Here is a 23,947-nt window from a genome sequence, read left to right on the forward strand (position 1 = left end):
TACCATCCATTCTCATGACTGGGGAGGATTTGTTCTGCTCTTCAGTGGGGTAGTGAACATCTTCCAGCTGTGTGAGAACCATGGGCCTCTTATCTAGCAGTAAAGTTCAGTAGAATTTTTAGTTGGAGGAATTTATGTTCTTAGAGCACATGAAAAGTCCCACAGTACGAGCCTAGTAGGCACTGCTCATCCAGCGAGGAGCAGTTGTTCATCACTAGGTCTCTGGGTTACTTCAGCTGACTTATGCAATTGCTAACTCAGCCATCACCCTGCCCTTCTGACCCAGACAACTGGGTTATAACGGGGCCTCCACCCAAAAACTGTCTAACAAGTCAGACATTTTTCCACAGAGGGACACGTGCTCTGCAGTAATGGTTTCGGGATTATTGGTATCTCAAAAAATCTGTGTTAACCTCTATGTCTCCATGTACTCATCAAGTAGAAGGCTCAGTGAGCAGAGCTTTTGAGAATGACAAAAATTAACACAAGGATGCAGTTCAGTGGAGAAGGTAAATGAATTTTCATCAGAAAAAAAAAAAAAACAACAAAAGGCTTAGTCACATAAAGACACACTGCCAGCACCTTGAATCACGCGAGGCATGACAGAACAAGTTTATGAAGAAATGGTTTAAACCACAAGTCAAACTTCTGTTAGACTAGTCATAATAGATAGACTGCTTGAGCCTGCAAGAGCTACAGGCTGAATTAGTCAGCAAATTGTACATTATTTTACATTACATTGCAGCAGTATTTAAACCAGGCCATTTTTAACTGAGCACCCAGCTCCCATCTGCTGCAGCTTCATCTGTAAGCCTTTACAACACAAAGTGTTTCACTCATACTTGTCTGAGTACAGCTCCTGAATAAGGAGTTACACTGTCTAACGCACTCCAGAGAAGAAAACCCCTAAAACTGATTCTGTTCCCTTTTATTTTAATCAGCATAAACTGAGGCCTAAAATCTTACTGAATAAGTTGACTCTTCATCAGGGGTCCCCCACCTGACCATTATTATAGTGGAAAGGAAAGTTGAGGACACTGAAGTTTATCTGCAGACTAAGGTAGAAAAGACAAACAAAAATTTATATCAAACTGTTCTGTATAGCTTAAATTCCATGCAGACTCTCTCCTATCCCAAACAGCGCCATCCCTGATAGGTGGTGAGTAATTTTCACCTGCTGCTGGTAGCCACAGAAAGACATTTAAAGCCACTGAGGCCTCTTAAACAGCACAGTTAGAAATCCACTGGCAAACCAGCAGTTTCAACAGAGGTGGTCTGTATTGACTAATTCAGTTCCTATTTCCTCATAAAACCAGCCCATGTCCCAACTAAAAAAAGCCGCCTGAGCTTCCTGTCTTTTTTTTTATTTTATTTTTTATAAAGTAGCACAGTGCTCCGTAACACGTGCGGATCAAAGAGCTACGAAGGGCTCTACCTTTCCAAGGAGCACGAAAGAGAGGCCAAGCAAACAGCAGAGAAACACTGGGGAGAGCACCCTGCAGCTTTATATTTATTTTGTGCCTTTTCATCCCGGATTTTCAAAGGTTTGGTCCAGGTTGCTCTTCCTGGGAAGGTTTTCCTCTCAGTCTTACATGAAAACATTCAGCTTCCTGTTGAGGAATGGCCTTGAGGCGCCAGGCCAGTAGTTCACAGCAGTCTGATACAAGTGCTGTGATTCAGAGCTACTCCCCATTAGCAGCCAGGAATGTCTACTTCACTGAAGGAAATGAAATGCTCTTCTGTTAAGATGGTTCCCTGCCTCCTCCCCCCTTCCCTTACCAGCAAGCTGTCTTTGAAGTCAGGAGGTTAAAATAACGACCGTGGCCTTGCTCTGGCCCTCAGCTTTTTCAAACAGCGGCCATTGCTGCTTTCTCAATCCAGAGGCAGCTTTTGCAGCGCCCGCCTCCTTTCCATAGCCCCTCTCAGCGCCTAACTATGCCCTGCTCCGCTGGAGAGGCTGCACACACTGCTGTGATTCTGGAAGGGGACAGGCATAGTGAAGCCCCACATACTTTTATTTCCAAGGGAATACTGCAGCACGGCAAATTACACGGTAGCTATCCTGAAAACATCATCTAGAACCCAGCCTTTCCCCAGCTGCACATTAAGGGTACACGCTGGAAATTGCTCCTACTGCTGATAAACCAAATAATACCTAAAAAATATGAGTGATGATGGTGTTGCCTTACAGATATAAAACAGGTCAAATCAGGATTCTTTTCAAGAAACCACAGGCATGTGCTAAGGAGACTGAAGACTTCCCACATCTAAGGCTTCACTGGGGGGCTGCAGCTGAAGTCTCGCCAAGTGAGGCATGCCCTAGCAAAGCCCAATCCACAAGTGAAGTCGGCACAAATCAAAGACTGCAATTACAGCTCCCTGGCTGTGGTTAGGCTTCAAAGAAAGTGCTGCAAGTCACATTTTACATATGTGAAGTCTTGAGCCTGAGCCACAATAGGAGGCACTGTCTGCGCCATTTGCAGTGTACATCTGACTGCAGGAGGAAAGAGGGAAAAAAACCCCAAACCACCACCTCGAGAAAGAAACAGAAATAAGATTCAAGAATAATGCAGTGTAAAAAGAAAAGCCCTTACTCCCGAAGTGATAAAATTGTAATCTGCAATTTAGGAATCACTACAGTAAAACTAAAGTCTCCTAGCAAGCCTGGGCTCAACAGCTGAGGGCAAAAGCATCACAAGGAGATCAGAAGTCTTCCCAGCGCTTCGGAATGAGGTGGACTGAAGGGCGGGTCTGCAAAGGTCCTGTACTCCTCCTGTAGACTTTTAACTCATCTCAGTTTTTCTAGAACAAGGGAGAGGATTATGCAGCTTCACTCAGGTCATGCTAATCGAAAAAGGTTATGGAAGAAAGTCAAGGGTGTTTGGGTCAGCCCAGGAGTAAGTACAGAGTAAAAGAAATAGCTAACTCTTCACAGAAAGCAAGAGAAAGTAAGTATTTAAAACGAGGTCCTTTTTTTCTACACCATTCCCCACCATGAGTTGTTTTCATACAGTTGTAATAAGAGACAAGACTACATATAACGGTAGTTATATGTATTTAAAAAAAAAAATCAAAAACCCCAAAACAATGTAAAACAAAAAGTCCAGCTCCAAACCTGGCTTTTAATCCAGTACTTCAAACAAAAGGACAAACTCAGAGACCCAGAACCTGAAACTACCATTTTCTTTTTAAGTCCAAATGGAACATGTTTGACTTACTGCCAGGGTTTATTCAATACTCCAAAAACGTGGGTATGCAAACCCAGGTCATTATCTATCAGAGAGGTTCACATTGTTTGTGAAGTCCCTCTGTGTTTTCTTTAACAGCAGAGCTGAGGAGGGTTTCAGGCACAAGCAGATAGATGCCAGCACTGCAGTCTGCTCCTCTTCCTGCCCAGCTGTGCCATGGTTTGTGGGTTTAGCCCAAACCAGATCCTTGAAATGTTCTAGGCAAACAAAAACAAACACTCCACAATCTTTGTTGTTTCTAAACAAAAAAAGCACCTCCCAACAAAACCCCAGTAATTTTAGTAATCCGATTTGCTGCAGGGTCCTACAAACTGTTACAGAACATGGATGGAAAGACCTACAGGAGACAGGAAAAAGCCTTCTTTTCTGCAAGAGCTGGATACCAGCAGGCAGCAGAGGGAACTTTTTAAACTGCCTTTGTTGCCAAAGAAATGACATAAAATTGTACCCTAAACTGTAACAGCTGCTGCCATGTTGAAACTATGTCAGTATTAAGTTTTTCTTGATCTGTCCGACCCCCTCCAATCCCCTTGCTACCATCAGCCTCAGCCCAAGCTGGTAACTCTGAATGGAAACTCCACCAGCAAATTATTCACTGCTGGTTTAACTGCCCTGGGGTAACTACATCTGAAAATACCTCTCCACTAACTACAGGTGAAGTCTGGAGTCCTGACTTCTGTCCTTTCAGTCTGACCTAAGCTAGATGTGCTAAGTGAGAAACCAGGAATATTCCTCCCCCTGCCTCCCCAAGTCAGAGACCTCTTCCAGAGCAGATTAGTGCCAGCATGGAAAACAGTCAGGTATTTTAGAGTTCCTGCTTTGTGCAGGCAACAGCAGTGATGCCATGTGTGGCTCCTATCAAAGGCCCACAGTGTAGGCAGCACAAAACTACAACCTCTATCACTGAGCTACAATCTTAAAATGATCCTAATGGAAGACTCAGGACATGTTTTTCCTGTTGGGGGTGGGGAGGGACAGAGGCTCCATGTTTATAATAAAAACCAGATTGCCTCTAGGCAGCCATCTCTAGAAGCTTCCGTAAGAGGAATAATATACTTAAGGTGAGGAAGAGGGAGGAAGAAATAGGCTTGTCCCCTCTTTGTATCTCTACGGCATATAACAAATACCCAGAAGACTAGTTTTTAAATTATTTCTTTTATAGACTGAGTTCTAGGGGCTCTGAAACTGCTCTTTCAGTTTTCACCTGCTGTAACAGAAAAGACATGATGTATGGGTAAAGCAGTTAAGTGAAAATTCTTTCAGAAGAAAGAAATAACACAGATAAAATTTCCTTTAGAGATCATCTTTTCTGCCACAATTAAACATTGGTTAGAATTTAAAATGTACTTTGAAAGACAATTTTAACAGTTAAATCTTCTAATACATGGAATAATTTAAATAGCTGCTTTCATGAAACAAAAGGCAAGTCAGATGTAACCTGAATATCTTCTTGAGCTTCCATCAATTCTTCTACACACAGCCATCCACAGAGCAACACTACCAGCAAAAGACAACAGTACACGAAACCACCACAGAATTCAAACACATCAACCTCACTGATGCAATTATGTCATCTTGGCAGAAAATCTCTACTGGTCTGAAATATACAAATTTCCTGTTGTGTATCTCAAAACACACACACACACACACGGGAAGAAACCCAACGATTCATCAAAATGTAGTCTCACCTAGTGTGTGCATCTGCCTTGATACCATAAAATTAATTCTTCAATCTAATCATAATCTCTAAAATCAGAAGCAGATGGAAACAAAACTCAGTGCTAGGGTGTGCTAAGGTTCACTAAGCTTTGACAGAATTGAATATGATTTTGATGAAATTAGAGGACAGATTTCACCCAAGCTTAGTCTCCAGAAACAAATTGGAAAGACTTTGATGGTGTCATAACAACTTGCTTTCTAGCTATTCAGGAATAGAGAATCAATGCCTCATTTTGAAAATTTTCATGTAAATTCACTAAAAAAAATGAAAATGCAATACAGACCTGAGAAGAACAGTAAAATACTGAAGTTTTCTTCCAATTGGAAATGAAGCCACATTTCAAAATCTTACGTTTTATTTATGAAACAGTTTGTTTCTACACAGTTTTTCTCATGACCTTAGAATTCTCAGTCTGGTGGTGAGTTTATTAAATCCACCAAAATACACCGTTTTTATCCAGAGAAGAATGGTGCACCAGGCGTCAACTCCCTGTCCCCACCCTATCCCACAGGAAGAGTTAGAACAATAGTTGTCCCACTGCTCCTTCATTCTAGCCCAAGCCGCCTACTGCTAACACCTCAGAAGTGAAACAATATGGGTTTTTTTAATCACTTGTAAATGTGGCTGAGTTCAAACTTGATTAGGCATCTCTAATATCACAGTAGCATCTGCATCTCTTGACAGGATAGATTCTAGACATTCGACTGCTGACTTACCTATTTTTTCATTTGTCACTGTCAGTTTAAAGTATGAAATGCTGAAAATCAGCATTGTAGCCAACTGTGCTACACCCCTATTTTGCAAAAACACTTTAAAATTTTTCTTGTTTCTCTAATCCCGTATCTATGCTGATTGTCTACTTGAAAGTGTTCTGCTGGTTTTTATTTATAAACCCTATGCTTTGCTCCTACCCTCACCTACCCCTCCCATAGGCTCTGATCGCACCCAAAATAGCTTTTATACACTTCCTTCCTTCCTTCCTTCCTTCCTTCCCTCCTGCACTTCACAGGGAACCTCTGCCAGGCTGGTAAACAGGGACCTGGGTCTGCTTTGCTGCACCTCTCCCAGCAGGTGTCAGTGCCCCCCTACCTGCCACCCTAACAGGCAGCGGCTTCTCTTTGGGGTTGCTCTTGTTTTCCTTCATGTCAGAGAGCCTGAGAGGAGGGTTTCTGTCTTTCATCCCTGCAAGATCAATATCGGGTCAGAACTAAGCTGCAGTAGGGGACGGGATGCCATCCAGAGGGATCCTGACAGGCTTGAGAAGTGGGCCCTGTGTGAACCTCATGAAGGTCAACAAGGACAAGGTCCTGTACCTGAATCAGGGCAATCCCAAGCACAAACATAGGCTGGACCGAGAATGGATTGAGAACAGTCCTGAGGAGAAGGACTTGTGGATGTTGATAGATGAGAAGGTCGACATGACCCAACAGTGTGCTCTCACAGCCCAGAAGGCCAGCTGTGTCTTGGGCTGCACCAAAAGCTGCGTGACCAGCAAGTCGAGGGAGAAGATTCTGCCCCGCTGTTCTGCTCTGGTGAGACCCCACCTGTAGTGCTGCATCCAGCTCTGGGGGCTTCCAACATAAGAAGGACACAGACTTGTTGGAGCGAGTCCAGAGCAGGCCACGAAGATGCTCAGAGGGCTCAAGCACCTCTTCTATTGAGATAGGCTGAGAGAGTTGTGATTGTTAAGCATGGACAAGGTTCCAGTGAGACCTTACAGCAGTCTTCTAGTACCTAAAGGGGGGCCTACAGGAAAGATGGAGAGGGACTTTTTACAAGGACATGTAGTGACAGGACAAGGGGGAATGGCTTTAAACTGCCAGAAGGTAGGTTTAGATTGGACATTAGGAAAAAAATTCTTTACTGTGAGGGTGGTGAGGCACTAGAACAAGTTGCCCACAGAGGCTGTGGATCCCTCACTCCTGTAAATGTTCAAGGCCAGGCTGTATGAGGCTTTGAGCAACCTTGTCTAGTGGAAGGTGTCCTGGCCCATGGTTGAAGGCTTGGAAGTAAATGATCTTTAAGGTCGTTCCAACACAAACCATTCTTTGATTCTATGATATGTCTGAGGGCTGTACTCCTACTCTTTGGAAATTTCTATGCCTATATGAAATAATATGTTTCAATCCAGCAAATTTTTTTCTGTTCATTCTGTCCCTCTTGCCCGTACTGAAGGCCAGTATTTTTAGATAAAACTGGGAACAGGGAAACATGGGTCACAGAGGAAACAATTTTAAAGTAAATCAGGACATGTCTCTGCACCACCATCACCATACAGATTCTCACACTCAGTAACTTCTGTGCAAGTCCTCCAGCCTCTGTTTAAAGCTTCTGAGCAGTCAAGAGCCATGGAAAGGAGCGGAGCATTCGTTTCAATTTCAGCTACTCCAGCAGCAATTTTAAGAGCACTGGACAAGCCAGGTTTGAAAACACGTGCCTCAGAAATCAAGGTACCACATCCTCTTTGCATCTTCTTTCTAGGATTCTGGCCAGAAGCCCATGGTGAGCCATGATCACAGTATTCAGATGCTTCTTTTCCACAGCATTCCGGCCATATATTGGCCCATTTTATAGTCTGCTTTCACAGCTTCACTCCATTCTACTTCTAAGTAATAAGGAAAACATAATCCAGTCATAAATTGTTACAGCACTACCCAAAAATCACTTCTGCGCTGAAATTTGGCTCCAATTTCCATGTAGGAAGTTTGAAATGTTAAGATAATTCATTGTTTAAAGTTAAACAGTCTTAATCTGATCCTTTTAAGTTCTTCTGATTGTAAATCAGTATTAGTCAAGTTTTCTTATTTTTGGAAGCTTCACTAATGTAGATGCTAATTGTCAAGGAATTTTGCAAGCCACAAATATACTTCTCACAGGTTTTCAAATGTCTATTAACCTTCTCTATCACTCTTTTTAGCCCTTGAAGATAAGCCAAAACACGATGTTAAATTACGTAGTTTCCCAATTGCATCCTGCCATATGTTGAATAATGTGCCTTTTACAATTACCACACAGAGCAAGTCATAGGAAGTTAAGTATTTCCATGTTGCAGAACAATCAGGAGGAATTTTTGTTAATGACATTCTGTTTCCTTGCTGATTTCAAAATACTCATGAGATGCTAAAAATTGCCTTTTTTTCCCTTCCAAAAGTCAAACTGAATAGGAAATTAGGAATTTCTACTTCCAACACGGAACTGCTCCTATTTACCAACCCTCTAGAACGCTGAGCTTAAAGTAAAAAGAAAACACTCACCTTTCAGAAAGGTGCTCAACAGGTCATCTCTACACTGTCCTTAATCTTAGCTTTCCTCATTTCCCCTTCCCTCCTGGTCCCTCCTAAACTTATTTTTACCATTATCAGGTTTTATTCCACTCTTGGTTGATTTCAAAAGAAGAGAATAAATAAGAGTTATTTCTTCAACAAATCAGTGTTATTTCAAATGTTGTGTTGGACCATGTCAACTGCAAACAAAATCCTTCTTGGGACAGTTCCAAAACTCTTACAGAATGGTGACAAGCTTTGAAGCACCCCAGGATAATATAGCAAAGACTGGTGCACAGGGTCACAGTACTCCTAAAGCACTCTAAATTGTTTTGCAAAATGGCCATTCAGCATGTTGGAGATCACAGAACTCAGTTAAATCCTAAGCTGTGAAGCCATAACATGCCTGCAGCTGTGTACAACCCTTGGAAAAGGGGCAACTTAACGCTACCACCTTGACTTTACCACGCAAATCATGTCCAAGGCAAAAAGCAGGTTAGAGGTCCACCTTAAAAATCACCTACGTGCTGAAGGGTTCATGGACAAAAATAAAAAAAAAAAAACCAACTCCACACCCAAAACTTTCACAGTATCTTAAATCATTTCTGTTTGCATGTCTCTTCCGTTACTTTCCTCTGAACATCCCACCACACAACCCTCCCACCATTTCATCCTTCTCACTTACATCATCATAATTACAGCCCTGGCTGATCTTCCTTTATGCTGATCTTGAGATTCTTTCTTTGGTCTTGCCACCTACTCATTTCTGATTCTTCTCAGATAACAGAACGCTTGTCTCCTTCCCAGACCTCCCACCCTCCTTCCCCCTCTTCCTTGCACCACTCCGTACGAGTAAGAAAGCTATTCCCAAACTTATTATCTCCATCCAGTAGAGACTACAACAGCTCTGCTGTGGGCCTAGTAAGATATTATGCTTGTGGGCAAAACATTCTTTGGATTAGGCTCGCAGAGGGCGAGAGTCTTAACGTTCAGAAGTTTACTTTGAAGTCTGGCTGATTCAGGTTCCCTAAATCACTCTGTGCGTTTACTTCCAGCAAGAGCACATCTGTACATCTCCAGTGGATGTATGACATGCAACATTTAGTGAGGCTGCCTTCATGTGCATATATGGAGTCAACAGCACACTCCTCTTCTGCAGAAGAAGGCATATACTGTTCTCATACTCTGTGTTAGAAACTGCACGAGGACAGAGATGGGTATGCACACCGTTACAGAGCAGAAGGAAGAAAGGAAAGAAGGAAGTCAAAGGGAAGAGAGAAAACCCCCACACTCATAACATTAATCCTCTACTATGGTAAATGCAGAGAAACTCCAATAAAATAGTAGGCAAGGCAGTCATCCTTGGATCATCCACAGTATCCCCCATATTTTAGCTGTCACTTGAACCTTAGTTTAATTCCAATCCCAATCAAGTGCTCTGCATCAATTCTGATAAAATTCTGAGTGTTTTGCTTACTGGTACCGTGTTAAGATCAAAGGGAAAACTATACACAACCATCATGGACCTAGGCAACTAAGCTGAAATATTAATTATAAAACTCAATGTTAAAACTCAATGTTGTTTTTTTGCTAGGTATAATGCTTATTGAGAAGAAAAAAAAGAGCATGCATTTTGCCTTTTCACTTCAGCTTGAAAAAAACCCAAACCCAAAGTCTTAACCAAGTTTAGACTAACCAGCATAATGGCATAACCTCAGAAGAGGCTTGAATCATGCTGACTGATGACTGAGACACCGCACAGAGGAAACTGAACTTGGCTGAAAGTCCAAGCAGAGCAGAGGGCCAACAGGAGCCTGCTTTGCTGACCTCTTGGAGCCCCACAGGGATCATGTGGCCAAGTAAGGCAGAGGAAAAAGAGGATAGAGAGTCCATTTCCAATATAGGACATAGGTGAGTTTAGAAAGTGTTATTTTTTGCATGATTCCTGGAATTCTCAGAGATTTCCCAAGAGCAATCTGGTTAATTAGACAGTGTAGAAGCAACTATTATGTCAAATGAATGCCATTCCTACTAGAAAAAAATATCACACTGAGAGAAAGAGAAGGACCAGCCTTCCAACACAAACACTGAGAAATGAGGATCTCACTGCAGTACTGTGTGCACTCACAAGCAGACTAGATGGTGTTACTGCGTGTGTGTAATCACCAGTCGTTCCACCCTCAGTGCAGATGATACGATATAAAGAGAGAAAACACATGCTGGAAACACAACTACCACAAAAAAACCCCAACCTGCACCACACATGAAATGCCACTGCACAGCTGTGGGAGAAATTCCTGACACAACTGAAATACAATCCCATTTTCTTAGCAGATGTTTTGTTAGTACACAGGTGAATAATTTTTAAAATATTTAAATTTAATTAATTAAACAAGTTTTTAAAAAGTGTACCCAGTCAGCCAGCATCTTGTAGAAGTCAACGCATAAAATGTACTCCAAAGCCAGCATCTAACCTGCTCTTATGAACTGTGACAGTCTGCTGGCTGGGAGGGTTAGCACTGCTTAATAAACCCATCCCTGTGCTTCACTGGCAGACTTGGAGCGAGTCAGTGAGGTGTGGACAATTTGAAAATATTACAGCTAAGCAGTGAAATGGTGAACATCTAATAGATAGCCGGTATAAAAACCATCAGTAATCGAAGTAACATTAGCTTTGAGATATGATACTTCTGCAATTTTTGCTAAATTCATATTATTGCATAAAATTTATAAAAAAGCTTATTTTTAAATTCAGTTTTATCAGCAGGAAAGCTTTAGAGATGTTCTTACCATGCTTCAGATGTAGGCAGCTGTCATTCTGGGACCTGTACCTGTAGAAGATTGTTTTCCTTTAACAAATTTCTCTTACAGAGTTTTTGCACATTCCAAATAAGTTTGTTTGCTACAGTGTTACGTGGAATTTTTTTATGTGTGTTTTTGGTTTTGTTGTTTGTTTTTTTTATGGTTCTTATACCAGCCATTTTTGTGGGGGAAAACAGGGTGTTTCCTATATATATTTTGCAGGCAAAGAGGAGACCTCACTGATGCTTTTAGCCAACCTACTAGGCAGCTGTTAGTGTACACAGAAATGTAAAATACAGTGATAAAATATACAGTGGCTACAAGAAGATCAGTGTAAAGTTTCCAGTGTCTAATAATCCCACATAGTATTTGAGACATATTTAAACTTAAGGATGATACAACACTGATTGAGGAGAAAAGGAGAGGTAAAGCAGGACAGTGAATTGCAGCAATTCATAAGTTCAGCCAAAGATGTTGATGCCATCAGGACTGCTGCTCAGAAAGGGGTAAGGGAAAGGAGGCACATACTGTGTGCATTTTCACAAGCTTGCATTCAAAGTGAAGTATCTTAAAACATCCATCAGAAGCAAGTGTTAGAGAAAAGCAAGTAAAAATAAAAAGCGCAAGCTATGGTTTCTAAAATATCCCTGAGGTGAATGGCAAGTAAGAGTTGGTCACAGCCTACCTGATGCTGATTCCTGCAACTTTTCTCTCTTCCTTTTCTTTTTCTTCCCCTGAAAAACAGAAAATTTTACCATAGCATTACATGCACAGACTTTTTTTTTTTGGTCATTTAACCTCACAGCATAGAAGCAAAAGTCATCTGGACATTGAGAAAGTGGTTAGGAAAAAAACCCCAATTATTTTCAAGGCAGTTAAAACCTTTTCTACCCCACTTCCAACTAGTTAAATGGTAACAAAGTTTGCTCTCGGCATTTATGGAGAAATACGCACATCAGCAATACATATTTTTATATCCACATGGAATTACAATTTCTGGCAGTTTTTCAACTAACGCTGGCAGCCGCAAGCATTTGAAAGACCTCTCACACTTAATAATCTGATGACACGTATGTTGATATCGTAATTTATGGCTCTTACAAGAACTCTTCACACATTCAGATACTTACGCTGTTCATACATGGCATCAGCAGACAGGGTGTTGAAAGTACCCAGGACGACCACGACTTGTCCCCAGGGTGCAAACCAGCCCACTAAAACTGTTCTGATAACACTTGTGCCTTAACAAAAGCCAAGTCTTGTATGGCTGTGCCCAGAGAGCGCGCTGTGCAATAACCGAACAGCTCCTGCTGTACAGCAGAGAACGTGCCTGAGGTGCAGGACACAAATGAACGCCTGGCAGCTGCCTGTCCTGCAGAACACACTGGCACCAGCGTGACAGTGCAGGGCCATCGTCCCAACCCATGCACTCAGCCCTCTCCTGCACCCCCAGCTATGGAAACGGCCAGAGCTCCTGCTTCCCACACTCTTTCAGGAAACAAGGGGTCAGTTCAGACCCACAGTTTTGAACCTCAATCATCTTGCTGCCTTACCCTAACTACCACTTTGATATTCCTCCATATGATTTGTCATTATTGTCCCATATTGCCAGTCAAAGCATTTTTTGTGTGTGTGTGTGTGTTTGAAGAAAAAAATCATATCCATTTATATTTTAAAGAAGCCTACAGACAGGCTCTAACAGATTTGCTCTGGCAAATCTCGGTGCAGTTGCTGTGAGCAGGGCTGCAGCCTGCTGCTCATCCTCTGGCTCCCCACTCAGCGTGGCTGGCAGCCATCAGTGCATGTCCCACCACAAACAGTGGCCACAGACTGGAAGGGCTGAGGTGGTGGGACACCTCTTTCCATCAGCTAGCTCTGCAAGGTGACAGGATGGACAGCAGGTGATGTGAGAAACCATCCCAAACCGCTGTAGTGCTCACTGATAGACAGCAAGCAAGGGCTCCAAATACAGGCTGTGGTGAAGCTCTGGAAGATGGACTTCTCCATGTCCAGTCTGCTCTGAAAGTCTGGGCCTGCCTCACTCTTAAGCTTCTGTCCTCATTTATCGTAAGACTGGCAACAGGGCTGGGCAACACCTCCTAAAGTCAGGACTCAGCCTAGAAGTTGGAAAGCACATTTCAAGGGTTCTGGGGAACTCACAGTGATACGCTTTATCTCTTAGGCACCAGGGCAATACTTCTTTATGGAGGAAAGTGCATTACTACAGATGTTAACACGGAAAAATCACGGGAGGAAAACTGGTTTTATTCTCTATGGCAGGCTGACTTCAAGTGCTAAAACATACTGAAAGCTGATCTGAGATCTATGTATGAGTTAAGGGAAGTGAAGGAACAGAAGGCTGGGCTGAAAACTAGTTGTCAGCATTCCCAGCTGAGATAGTTTCTAACAACTCCAGCGCACACAGACACGATCACATTGTGAAAACACTGTGCTTCTCATGTCTACCACACAACTTTGCATGACTACTTTGGGCAGTAAGGAAAACATAATAAAAAGATAATTTCAAGTTGAATAACAATGTTTAACATTTTCTTGACATTTCTAAAATCCTGAATAACCAGGCAAACCAAAACAGAAGAATTAAAATCAAATAGTATGTATTTTTTACTTGTACTGTTTTGTGAAATACACCCAGCATGAAACAGAAGAGTCACCCCTAAGTCACTTCCAACTCTCAAAATACTGCAGTAACACCTGTGCTAAATTAATACAATTTCACTCTTTGGCTGCTTAATTTAGAAAAACTGAAGAGGGAAAAAAAAAAAAGATGATGTATTTCTGAAAATGTTCCAGTGATAAACTGTGATCTACTATGGCCACTGCCTCACCACCACTGCAAAATATGCACATTGCTGGAGGGGCAAAGAGGAAGGCTGCAAGAGGAAGCTAGCAGAGTTCTTCATTGCAGCACGCAGGGCTGGAGTATGTCAGAGCTGTACTTCCATACAGGATGTAGGCTGGAAGCACATCAAAGAGATAACTCATACGTGCCACCTTACACACTCCAAATGTCTATCAAGGCATTTAAGAAACTGCAGGTCCACTGCTCGTGCTGTAAGGCAGCAGGCTGTGGCAAAACACATCAGGTTCTCAAAGTCAACCTGGCCAAGCACCACAGCAGAATCTTGAAGGCTGACGTCCAGTAAGCACGAGCTGACAAGACTCCAAAGTGGTTTGATTCTCCAGCAAGTAAATTCAAAACAACCGAAATCTCCTTGTTTCCAAGGAGTCTCTCACTAAGACCCTATTTGGTACCAGCTGTACTCGAAGACAGCTCTGTTGACACGGACTGGTTACTGGAAATAAACCCTACCTGCATAAGGCCAGGACAGTTTTTCTGGCTAGAAAAGATGACTGTATAAATAAAAGAGGCAGAAACAAGCTGCTAGGGTTTACAGTTGTGTCTGGGCTTACAAAACTGGGCATGGCTATTAGCAAGACAAAGGCTTTTGCTTCAGAGACCATCACTTAGTTTCTGTGTCAATGCATTCTGTGCCAGCTTCTACAGTTTCTGTTAACACTGTATTTGGGTACCTCAATCTTTATCGTCCAAAGACGTCACTGAAGTAGAGAAAAACTACTGTGCACCTAATACAGATGGAAAACAGAGCCAGAAATAGCATGTACCCTTCCTATCGCAGTAAATAATGCCACAGCTCACGGAGGGACAGAAAGGATCCTCGGGTTAGGATCAGTCTCTCAGAACTGCAGCTTCTGAGTTTCATACCATCACATGTGACTACACTGACGGCTCACTGTAGGCACAATTGTGTAACTGTGCAGTGCAAGCTGTGTGACATTTTATTAGCACTTGCTCGGTATTTAGTTATAAAACACGAGTAACTGTAAGAAAACTTCTTAACTTCACTAAATGGTGTAACAGCAGGATCTATCATGAAGTCTACTTATACAAATTTTGCAGCCTTTATTTCACAGATGGACCGTTTTGAATTACTTTCAGCTGAAGTTCAGTCTGCATTAAGACTCTCGGGCTTTTAGTTCTCTTGAAAGCATGACACCCCTATTTTTTTTCCTCAGGTCTAAATAAGATTTAGAGATAACAAATGATCAATTAGAAAATGATAGTAAAATTACAGCTGTACAGTAGAACATAAGCTTCCAGACAGTACTGGACATTGTTTCAGGAAAAAACTTCCCATGTTAATTTTTTCCCCTTGAAAACTGAACTTCATAAGGAGCATCTCAACAACAAAACAACAAAATAACAAGTTTTCTAGATTCTTGAAGTGCAAACAAATGAAAGGTTTATGTTATATGTATGTTCACTGTCCCTTCATCCAGGACTTCCCCCAAGTCATAGAAGAAAAGAAGAAATAATAAAAAAGGGCTAGGAAAAGGAAGTTAATTAAAAAAAAGAGCCTTCAAGGGAGCGACTTACATAGTTGTCTCTTGCAGACCAGCCTGGATAAAGCTGCATGTGTAGCTGCCTTTCTTTACGAGCTAGTTCATAATATTTCGCTTGTTCTTCACGGGAGAGAGCATGCCACTACAAACAAAATAAACATAGCATTAGACTAGGAATTAACTCATACCTAGGCAACAGATGACACGAGCAAGTGTTTTAGTGACTTTGATTCAGTCCTTCCCCACTGCAAAAATGAAATTCATTAGCAATTATAAGCACCTGTGTTTATTAACCAACTTCCAGGCATTTGTCAGCTCTGCAACTGCCAAGTGCCTTGAGCAGACAAAAATCATTTATGGAAACAGGGCTCAACAAATAATCTGCTCACAGAACCATGCTCTCCCAACACTTCTTAAAAAAAAACAACAACAAACAAACCCAAACAAACCCCAACAAAAAAACAACAACAAAAACCACCCTTTAGCTCTGGACAAAACAGAAATGATTTGTGCTGCTTGTAAAGGTCAGCAATCTCCCCTTCATAGAAGGGTCTGCTGTTTTGGTTTTAAGGAGCAGCCAGACACAAGTTTTCCATGCCAACACAGACGGCTTTCTGGGCACCAGCAGGCTCCTGTTCCAAGATCAGCCTCTAATTACTGAGTTTCAAGGTACCTGCTTTACGATTTCTTCCTTTTGTAATAGAAGAAAAGAAAATGGCAATGGCAAAAGTTTCTGAGATACAGAAAACACAGAACTGCACTCTTTCAAATTACATGAGTTGACCTTTGTAGCCAAGTAGGGACAAATTTCCTGCTTTTATGTACTAAAAAAACTCCAAACCCCTCACCCACCCACAAAAAAAAAAACCAAAAAACAAAAAAAAAAACCTACCAAAAAATAACCCTTCTCCATTTGCACATTTAAAAAGGCACCAATTACATAGCTATCTAACAATTTTGTTCTTGTTGAAACACCTATCATAGACCTGAACCAAAAAGAGTAAAGGCCTTTTATTTAGAATCAGGTTCCACTGCTGCAGCAGATGTGTCTTCTTATCTTCTTGTTTGACAACATGCATGGAGGAGTAAGGGTAGAAATAGTTATTAAAAAAAAAAAAAAAAAACAACAAAACCAGACAGACATGAAATCATTAAGACACTCATGCAAGAATAATTTACAGAACTAGGATTTCAGATCAGATCATATTTGTATGATTTAATATGTTGTTTTGTTACACATCAGAGGATGTGAACTAAAGCGCTTGTCTGCCTCAACTTGGCAAGTTCAATGTGTTACTGAGAGCACAGCAGTTCAGCCTGTTTGCAACTCTCAAACTTCACATGCACATTCAAAAACTGGAAGGTATTGAACACTATGGTGTGGCATCAGAGAGCCCAGCGGCATGTAAAGTGTCAGCTCTGGAGAACAGAGGTAGCTCCTGTACTGGGGTAGCACAGGGCAAACAGTGACCAGGGTGACTGAACACGAAACACTTGACAATAATCAATCTCAAAGCAATTATACTGGATAACTCATGCGTTGTTTGCACTACAGGAAAAGTGGAATTTGAGGTACTTTCATGGAGAAAGTAATTTGAAAAGAGAAGTATAAGCTGCAGAAAAAGTAGGCAATGGAGCCCCGAGGCTTGATTCATTACCAAAATGGAGGTAAATAAACCACTGCCCTCATTCAGGCCAAGAAAACAAGGCTGACATTCTAAGGAACTAAGATCAATTACTGAGGGAGTGAGAATGAAAACATGATCCTAGAGACTTGCATGAAAGCATGGAAAAGGCAATCCCCAAGACGTCCTTTAAGGGGAGGTAACAAGAACAATAGAGGCAGAAGGCTGCAGGAACCGGGACAAGTACTAATAGATTGCTGCTCTGTTTGGAGGGGGAAGTCTTCAGACTGTAACATAAAAGGGGCAGTTAAGGTCACGTACTGACTTCCCACTTGAAAGCACAGCATCTTCAGAGAGTTGCAGTGCCTCTCAATACTGCCTTGGTCGGTGATCAAGAAGAGATGTTCACTGGGAATTTGAATAATCTCTGCTCAAACTCTGACTGATACAAAAGTTACCCCTTTTCTCATTTCTGGGAGTCAATTGCAAAATGGGCATTTTCCTCTGCTGCCTTCTCTTGGAAGAATAACATTGACAGCGAACACGACATTTGTGATTGTGAGTTGGCCTGCGTAGGTTTGCTTTGAGATGAAAAGTATGAAACATGACTACAATGCCACAGAAGCAAACGGCTCTCAGCAAGGCTGTGGTACATGTACTAGGATCATCAGTACTCGGCTGATGACTTTAGAGACATTCAAAACTTGACTGGACAGGTCCCTGAGCATCCTGATGTAACTGGACTTGCTTTGAGCAGGTGTTGGATCACAGGACCTCCATGGGTCCCACCCAACCTATATGACTTTACAAGTGGACCACATTATATTCACTTATGAGTTCCATCTCCAGTGGCATCCAGTGTTCATCTCTGAATGATCCCTTCCTGCTCTGATGGACACCAGCCTAAGGGAGGACCCACAAGGTGATCTGAATGCTCCTTCCCATGTGTGAATGTGGATACTTCATGCCTGAGCTGCTGACACCATAACATGAGTGGAACAGACACCAAGTGGATGATGTTGCTAATGCTGAAGAGAGAAAATCAAGACACAGCTTTTATTTTTAGTTGCACGTTTTATCTTCTATAGCTAATTTGATAGTTGCACATTACTCATCACCTCAAGCAGAAAGTGAGCAATCACACCCAACTAAAGGGAAACACACAAATTAGCAGCACACGTGAGTACACACAAACCCTCCTTTACATACCCTTCTGCCAAGAATCTGGTTGATAGCTGCACTTTCTTTCAGAGTACACTCTGCTACAACGTTTGCTCTCATTTCTTTCATGTACAACATGAAAGCATTCAGAGGTTTCTTAATATGAGGTCTTTTTGGCTCTTGTTCTTTTCTCTGTTCGTGCTGAGGCTTCCTAAAACGTGGTGGGAGAAAGGGAAAGGAAGGGAAAAAAAAGCATTAATTTACCTTCAGCCTAAAAAAGATCAATGGAAAATTACCAACCTGTGATTACAGTAGCACTTTAATAGTAACAATGAGAATTTCAGTAGGCATGTCCCATTCACTTTCACATCTTTTCAGAGAATTGACTTAGTTTAATACTCAGAGAGGATTTCAAGTTGACATTCTCTAGCAAGTAACATTTGATAGGTGAATCTGCTCCAAATTTATCACTTGTCTCAATTCTCTTTTTGAAAGGCTATCCACAGTACCCTCAAAAACCACTGCCACAGGCAGGAGGACAGCTTCTCATCCACTTCTTTCTTGGCCTTTTGCCTTTGAGTATTAAGCAGTGATGCTGCTCTTTACTAGTAAATTTTGTTCTGGTAAGAACTTTTCCAGTAGAAGTTCATGAGTTCACACTCAAGCAACAGGTAGACATCCATAACTATGCCTGAATCAAGATGGTTGTTGCCAACAGCTTAGAAGTGCTGGACTGGAATGAAAAATGGCTTCATGTTTCATTGCCCCATAGTTTCCATTTTAGTTACAGGAGAAGAGGTAAAATTCAAAGAGGTCATGAAAGGCACTTTTTTTTTTTTTCTTTTTAAACATCCTTGACTCTTCTTCAGATAGAGTTAGTTCTCAGGCATTTATACATTAAGGGCTAGTGCAGAAAGGCAGACTCACACATGCATTAGCTCACTGTCGTTGTGCAGATGTTCTTGTTTTACTTGAGGTGTTACAATAGCTGGGTGAGGGATTCCAGTTGTGTGAGGGCCTGGAGGACCAGGAATCATATGATGCGAAAACCTACAAGAGAAAACAAAGCAAGGTCTGTAACCCTAGTGATGACAGGCACCAAGCACATAAGACAGCAGCAGGATGCCCCAAGAATGAAAATGCTACAAAGCTTACAATGAAGATAACTCTTATAGAGTGCATGAAAAATATCTGGCTAAGTTTTGTGCATTGTAGCCCATTAATTCAAGAAAAACAAACAAACAAACAAAATCAGTTAACATTTTGGTTGTAGAGAAGTTATTTTATTACCTTTCAGGCAAACAGTTTTAGCAATGCAAACAAGAAACACTCAATGTTTATACTGTTGCGCTGACTAGAAACAAACACACACATTTCTTAACCAAAAAATATATTTCCACATTAAGATATAAACATTCTTAAAATATCCACCACCAGCCAATGCAAAGGAGGAAACTGCCATGCAGAAACAAATAAAATAAAGAAGAGTCTTTTCAAGAAGTCCCTGATGGCTCTCTAAGGAATCTCTTTAGTTTTCAAAGCCCTTAAGGTAAAAGATTTTAACATCACTTCACCTGAACCCACTATTCTTCCCTCAAATGCTTAAAACAGACTTTGAAAATTCTGCATCCTGGATGAAGGATGGGAGCAGGGAGCGACTTTTGTCCTAATAAAAGCTTCCTTTCATTTGTACAGGAATGAAAATGGAAAACAAAACCAAAGTACCACTAATTGTATCACCCCACCCTACTAATCCAGGTTATTCTCAAGGATAGCTGAGACAGATGTTGAAGGTGCTGAGCACTTCAAGCTCAAGTGCAGCAGAAAACCTGCATGCTTCATTTTAAACTGCTGGGAAGTCTCATTAACATCAAAAGCAAGCTCACGTTCCCAAGTTTTGCTGAATGAGTTATGGTTAAGGAATGGTATCGAACCTCTCCTTTCACCATTGCTCTTTTCCTTCATGCCACCAAAATAAAGGAAACACAAAGCCCTGTAACCAAATCGTTTTATCATGGAGAAAGAATGGGTTTTCTTCCCAATCACCTTGAGAGGCACATGCTTATCATTCCCCTGTAAAGAAGTGAAGGGACAGTGATAATCCAAAGGAGCCCATATAAAAAGAGGCAAGAGGTCTCACCACTTGTCAAGTGGCCTGTCTTAAATCCCTGTGGAAGAGGATGTGTCTTCTAAAAGTCACATGAGAAACCCCAAGAATAGTACATTCAAACCTTGTGTACACCAAGCACAGGATGCAGAAGCCGTCTTTAGAATGCAAAAGCAGAGCACAGGCGGTCTAGAGTGTGTCATGGCCAAGTCTCAATTAGCATTGCTTGCTTACACTTCGACATAAAGACACAGTGCCTGATTCCACACCAGTACAAACACACTATGCTGGCATCCCCTGCCATTAGTGGCTTTGGGCTACGAAATACCTATTTGTGAGTGAGCAAGTTTCCACATAGAGCATTACCTAAATGATTCAAGACTAATTAACAATGGCTTTAAAATTGCAACTAGAGAACACAGACTAGAGTGACAATCCACCTGCTTGCACAATGGCATGAGCAAAACCCAAGGATGCACACTACATGTTGCATCTAGAAATGAACTAATGACTCATTTCAGATGAAACAGCTCAATTAATTGTTGACAATTCACTGGTGTTCCTCATTGCAATACTTCAGAGACTGACAAGAAAATGCTGAATGAGACCAGTGTGGGATCCAGGCAAACTGTATATACACACATAAGTTAAATAAAAATGTACGCATAAAGTTTTAGCTGACTGAAAAGCAAGCAAAGGCAGACCAAGATACAAGCGGAAGAGCAACTTGCCCTCTAATGCCAGCAGTTACTCCCCAGTCAGTCATTCACCTCCTACACCTACCTGGATATGGAAGGGTCGACTGAGAGTGAGGATGGATAGGGCTGCCTGAATCCACTCGAGATGGGATATACAGGCTGACCTTGCCTGAGGTCACAGAAGAAAGGAACCCATCAATCATACGACATGGTATTCAGTAGTTATTCTAGAGTTACAAGCACTTGATGGGAACTCAGTACTAGTCACAATAAATAGTAAGAGCTAACACTTTCCAGAGTTCTCCTCATGAAAGTAACTAACACTTAAACACTTTAAACTTTCTCCCTTGCTATTGAAAGATTCCCAATCTAATCTTCCACCGGGAAGGAAAGCAAAACAACCAGCCTTCCTCCTCCAGTGCACACATTCACACATGCACACTCCTCTACCTCTATGCCTCTCTAACCTAGTATTATAAGCACTGGAATCAGATTTGTTAAACGAGCTCTTAGGAAAAACACATCTTCTTCCAAGTAGTTCTACTGGAGATCAGAGCAAGAACACCAGACAGTGAATTATTAAGCCAGAAAGCCTTTTGAACAGTTTTATTAAGTCTTTGAAAACTTATGACTCTCTCCATCAGTGTATGCTATAGTGATGTACAAATAGCCAGCTTTCCTAACAAAGTAGAAGTTTATTTGATTAAAAATACCCAACCCAACCACCTAAAAGCCTACAGAAACACAAATCTATCTTACTACTAAAAGATCAAACTTTGCAATCCAGTAAGAGAAGCTTGTGTGAAGTTTTTACCTCCTTTATGCTCCCACATACACAGAATATTTTGTCACCAGTCCGTCATGTGGGGTTCTTTAGTTTTTATCATCATCACTACATTTTGCTTACTTTTAGTTAGCAATGGTTCAGTCATGACTATGATGAACACCCTGAAGTAGCATGTCGTGGTAATGTGAACAAGTACCTGAAGCAGCCCAAACACCTGAACCAGCCAGAAAGACCACCACACACATCAGCCCTGTCCAGACAGTTACTTATTGACTGGCCAGTCAGCTTCAGAGTGAAAAAAAAAGGATACTGGTCTTTGTAAGGTTCAGGATACAGGTTTCACACTTGGAGTATGTTACTGGAAATGAGCAGTGCTCAAAGGGAAGAGGAAGGAAAAAAAAGATGACGGAAGACTCAACAGCACTACCTCACTGCAAGCAGTTGAAAGGCAGAGGATAAGGGACAGTTGAGTGTGTCCCACTGTTGGTGAGTGCTGCTGAACACATCCCTGAGTCTTATAAGATAAGATCTTGTCTCTCTTCCATCTCTTTTCTCTCCTCCCTCCCCCCAGCCTCTGCATCAAGAAACCATTCAGAAGAAATGATTGACCACATCTGGAAAACGCATGTCAGCAACTGCCTGGTGGCAGTGGAGGTGAGGAGTCAGCTCAGCAGCAAAACAGGGAGGAGGGGGGGGGGGGAAAGATTAAAAAAATAGTCAGTCAGATACTTCCATATTTTACTTTGTTCAAAAAGTGATGTGGCCCTTCCTAGAAGATATGCCAGCAATACAGCATTCCACCTCTTCTGCTCTCTACTTTCTCTGCTTGTCATCTGGATCATATTTCCCTCCCATAGAGACATTAAAACACGAAAAAGTCTGCATCCTTCATTGCATGGGCACAGACCACTCACGATACAGATTCTAAAAGCACTGAAATTGTTACTGAGTTTCCTTATTTCCTGCTCCAACAGAACGGAGGGCAAGTATGTATCTACTCCAAGCAGACACGCAGCAGCAACCTTCCAAATCTATTACTCCAAAAATACCACATTTCCTTCAAAAGGAAAATGACACCCGGAGTGGCAGTAAGAGATTCTGAGAGCGCTAGTATTAGCAAAAGCAGCAAAATCTCCCAATGACAGAGGCTTCTCTCCATACAGAAAATGTAAAAAGCAGCAGCTAAAAAAGTTTGTTCTCCATTTGGGGCAGTTTCAAGATTTCACCCCCCCCCAAACACTTCAAAGTTCCTTCTTACCTCTCCTCCCCTCAGTAATTGCAATTTTATTAAAAATTTACATTTCATTCCTTGAAAACTGTTTTCTGCTATCTTTCCAAATGCTAAGAGCCACAAATCTGAGCCATAAAAATATAGAAACTTCAAAGTGAAATCTACACACTTTAATTTCTGTACTTGTTCAAAAACCAAATTCAATTTCAACTAAAATAAAATAACGATTTCTTACTGCAATGACATTATTATTATTATTATTATTTTGTAAATGCTGCAATTGATTCAAAAATATGTGAATGGTGTGAACATGCACCTTTGTCCGAAAAGAAGCTAAAAAAATCTTACCAGCCAAGAGGTGGTGTTATCTGTCCAACCCCCCCTGGAGACAAGGGATAGAAGGTAGGGAGATCAGGAGCTGGAGGATGCCTGGACATGCCTGTTAAAGAGCAGAGAAGAATGAATGACTTCCACCTCAAAATACTACGTACGTGACCTACAGTTCACAGCTGACACGGCCAAAACAGTACGATGGAATTAGTGCTCTGGGTAAGAAATAATCACCTTCTTGGTTAGTGTTAAAAGCAAAAGTATGCCACCTTTAAAATAATAACTAACTTGCACACGATACTTCAATCCAAAGGGAAATACTGGAAAGCCAATGTGGAAGGTGGAAATAAATGTATGGGTAAGGACTTGTGCAAGTTTAGATCTCCTGCAATATGCATTAGGCAGTACTGTGCTCTCAGTGGTTTCACCAAGTGTGATCGGATCCCGAGGACCTCTTCTAACACATCGTGAAACAAGAGGAAAATAATGCGTTGTCAAAGAGGCAGCACAGCAGAGCTATTAGATTAGGTAAATTGCTACTTTTATATTTTCTCGGTTTCCCTTATGGATTCACAGATTTTGGAAACTT

The 23,947-nt window shown here is 41.5% G+C and overlaps 1 protein-coding gene across 5 annotated transcripts in view; it reads right to left on the reverse strand.

Annotated features, from left to right (window-relative positions):
• Positions 1-23,947, reverse strand: part of LEF1 (lymphoid enhancer binding factor 1) — a 68,439-nt gene that overhangs the window by 1,154 nt on the left and 43,338 nt on the right. For 2 of the 5 annotated variants that reach the window (XM_027884725.1, XM_027884721.1), the window contains 6 exons: positions 23,377-23,467; positions 21,096-21,179; positions 19,133-19,255; positions 18,254-18,416; positions 15,454-15,561; positions 11,719-11,767 (listed from right to left, as the gene is read on the reverse strand). In XM_027884725.1, coding sequence (XP_027740526.1) covers positions 11,719-11,767; positions 15,454-15,561; positions 18,254-18,416; positions 19,133-19,255; positions 21,096-21,179; positions 23,377-23,467 — 618 coding nt within the window. Of the gene's footprint in view, positions 1-11,021; positions 11,063-11,718; positions 11,768-15,453; positions 15,562-18,253; positions 18,417-19,132; positions 19,256-21,095; positions 21,180-23,376; positions 23,468-23,947 lie in introns of all 5 variants that reach the window. The other 3 variants (XM_027884722.1, XM_027884724.1, XM_027884723.1) reach the window with 3 other exon arrangements.

Source organism: Empidonax traillii, unplaced genomic scaffold, assembly GCF_003031625.1.
Source record: "Empidonax traillii isolate 1590-97213 ecotype Southwest subspecies unplaced genomic scaffold, ASM303162v1 scaffold154:size1206225, whole genome shotgun sequence".
NCBI classification, from domain to species: domain Eukaryota; kingdom Metazoa; phylum Chordata; class Aves; order Passeriformes; family Tyrannidae; genus Empidonax; species Empidonax traillii.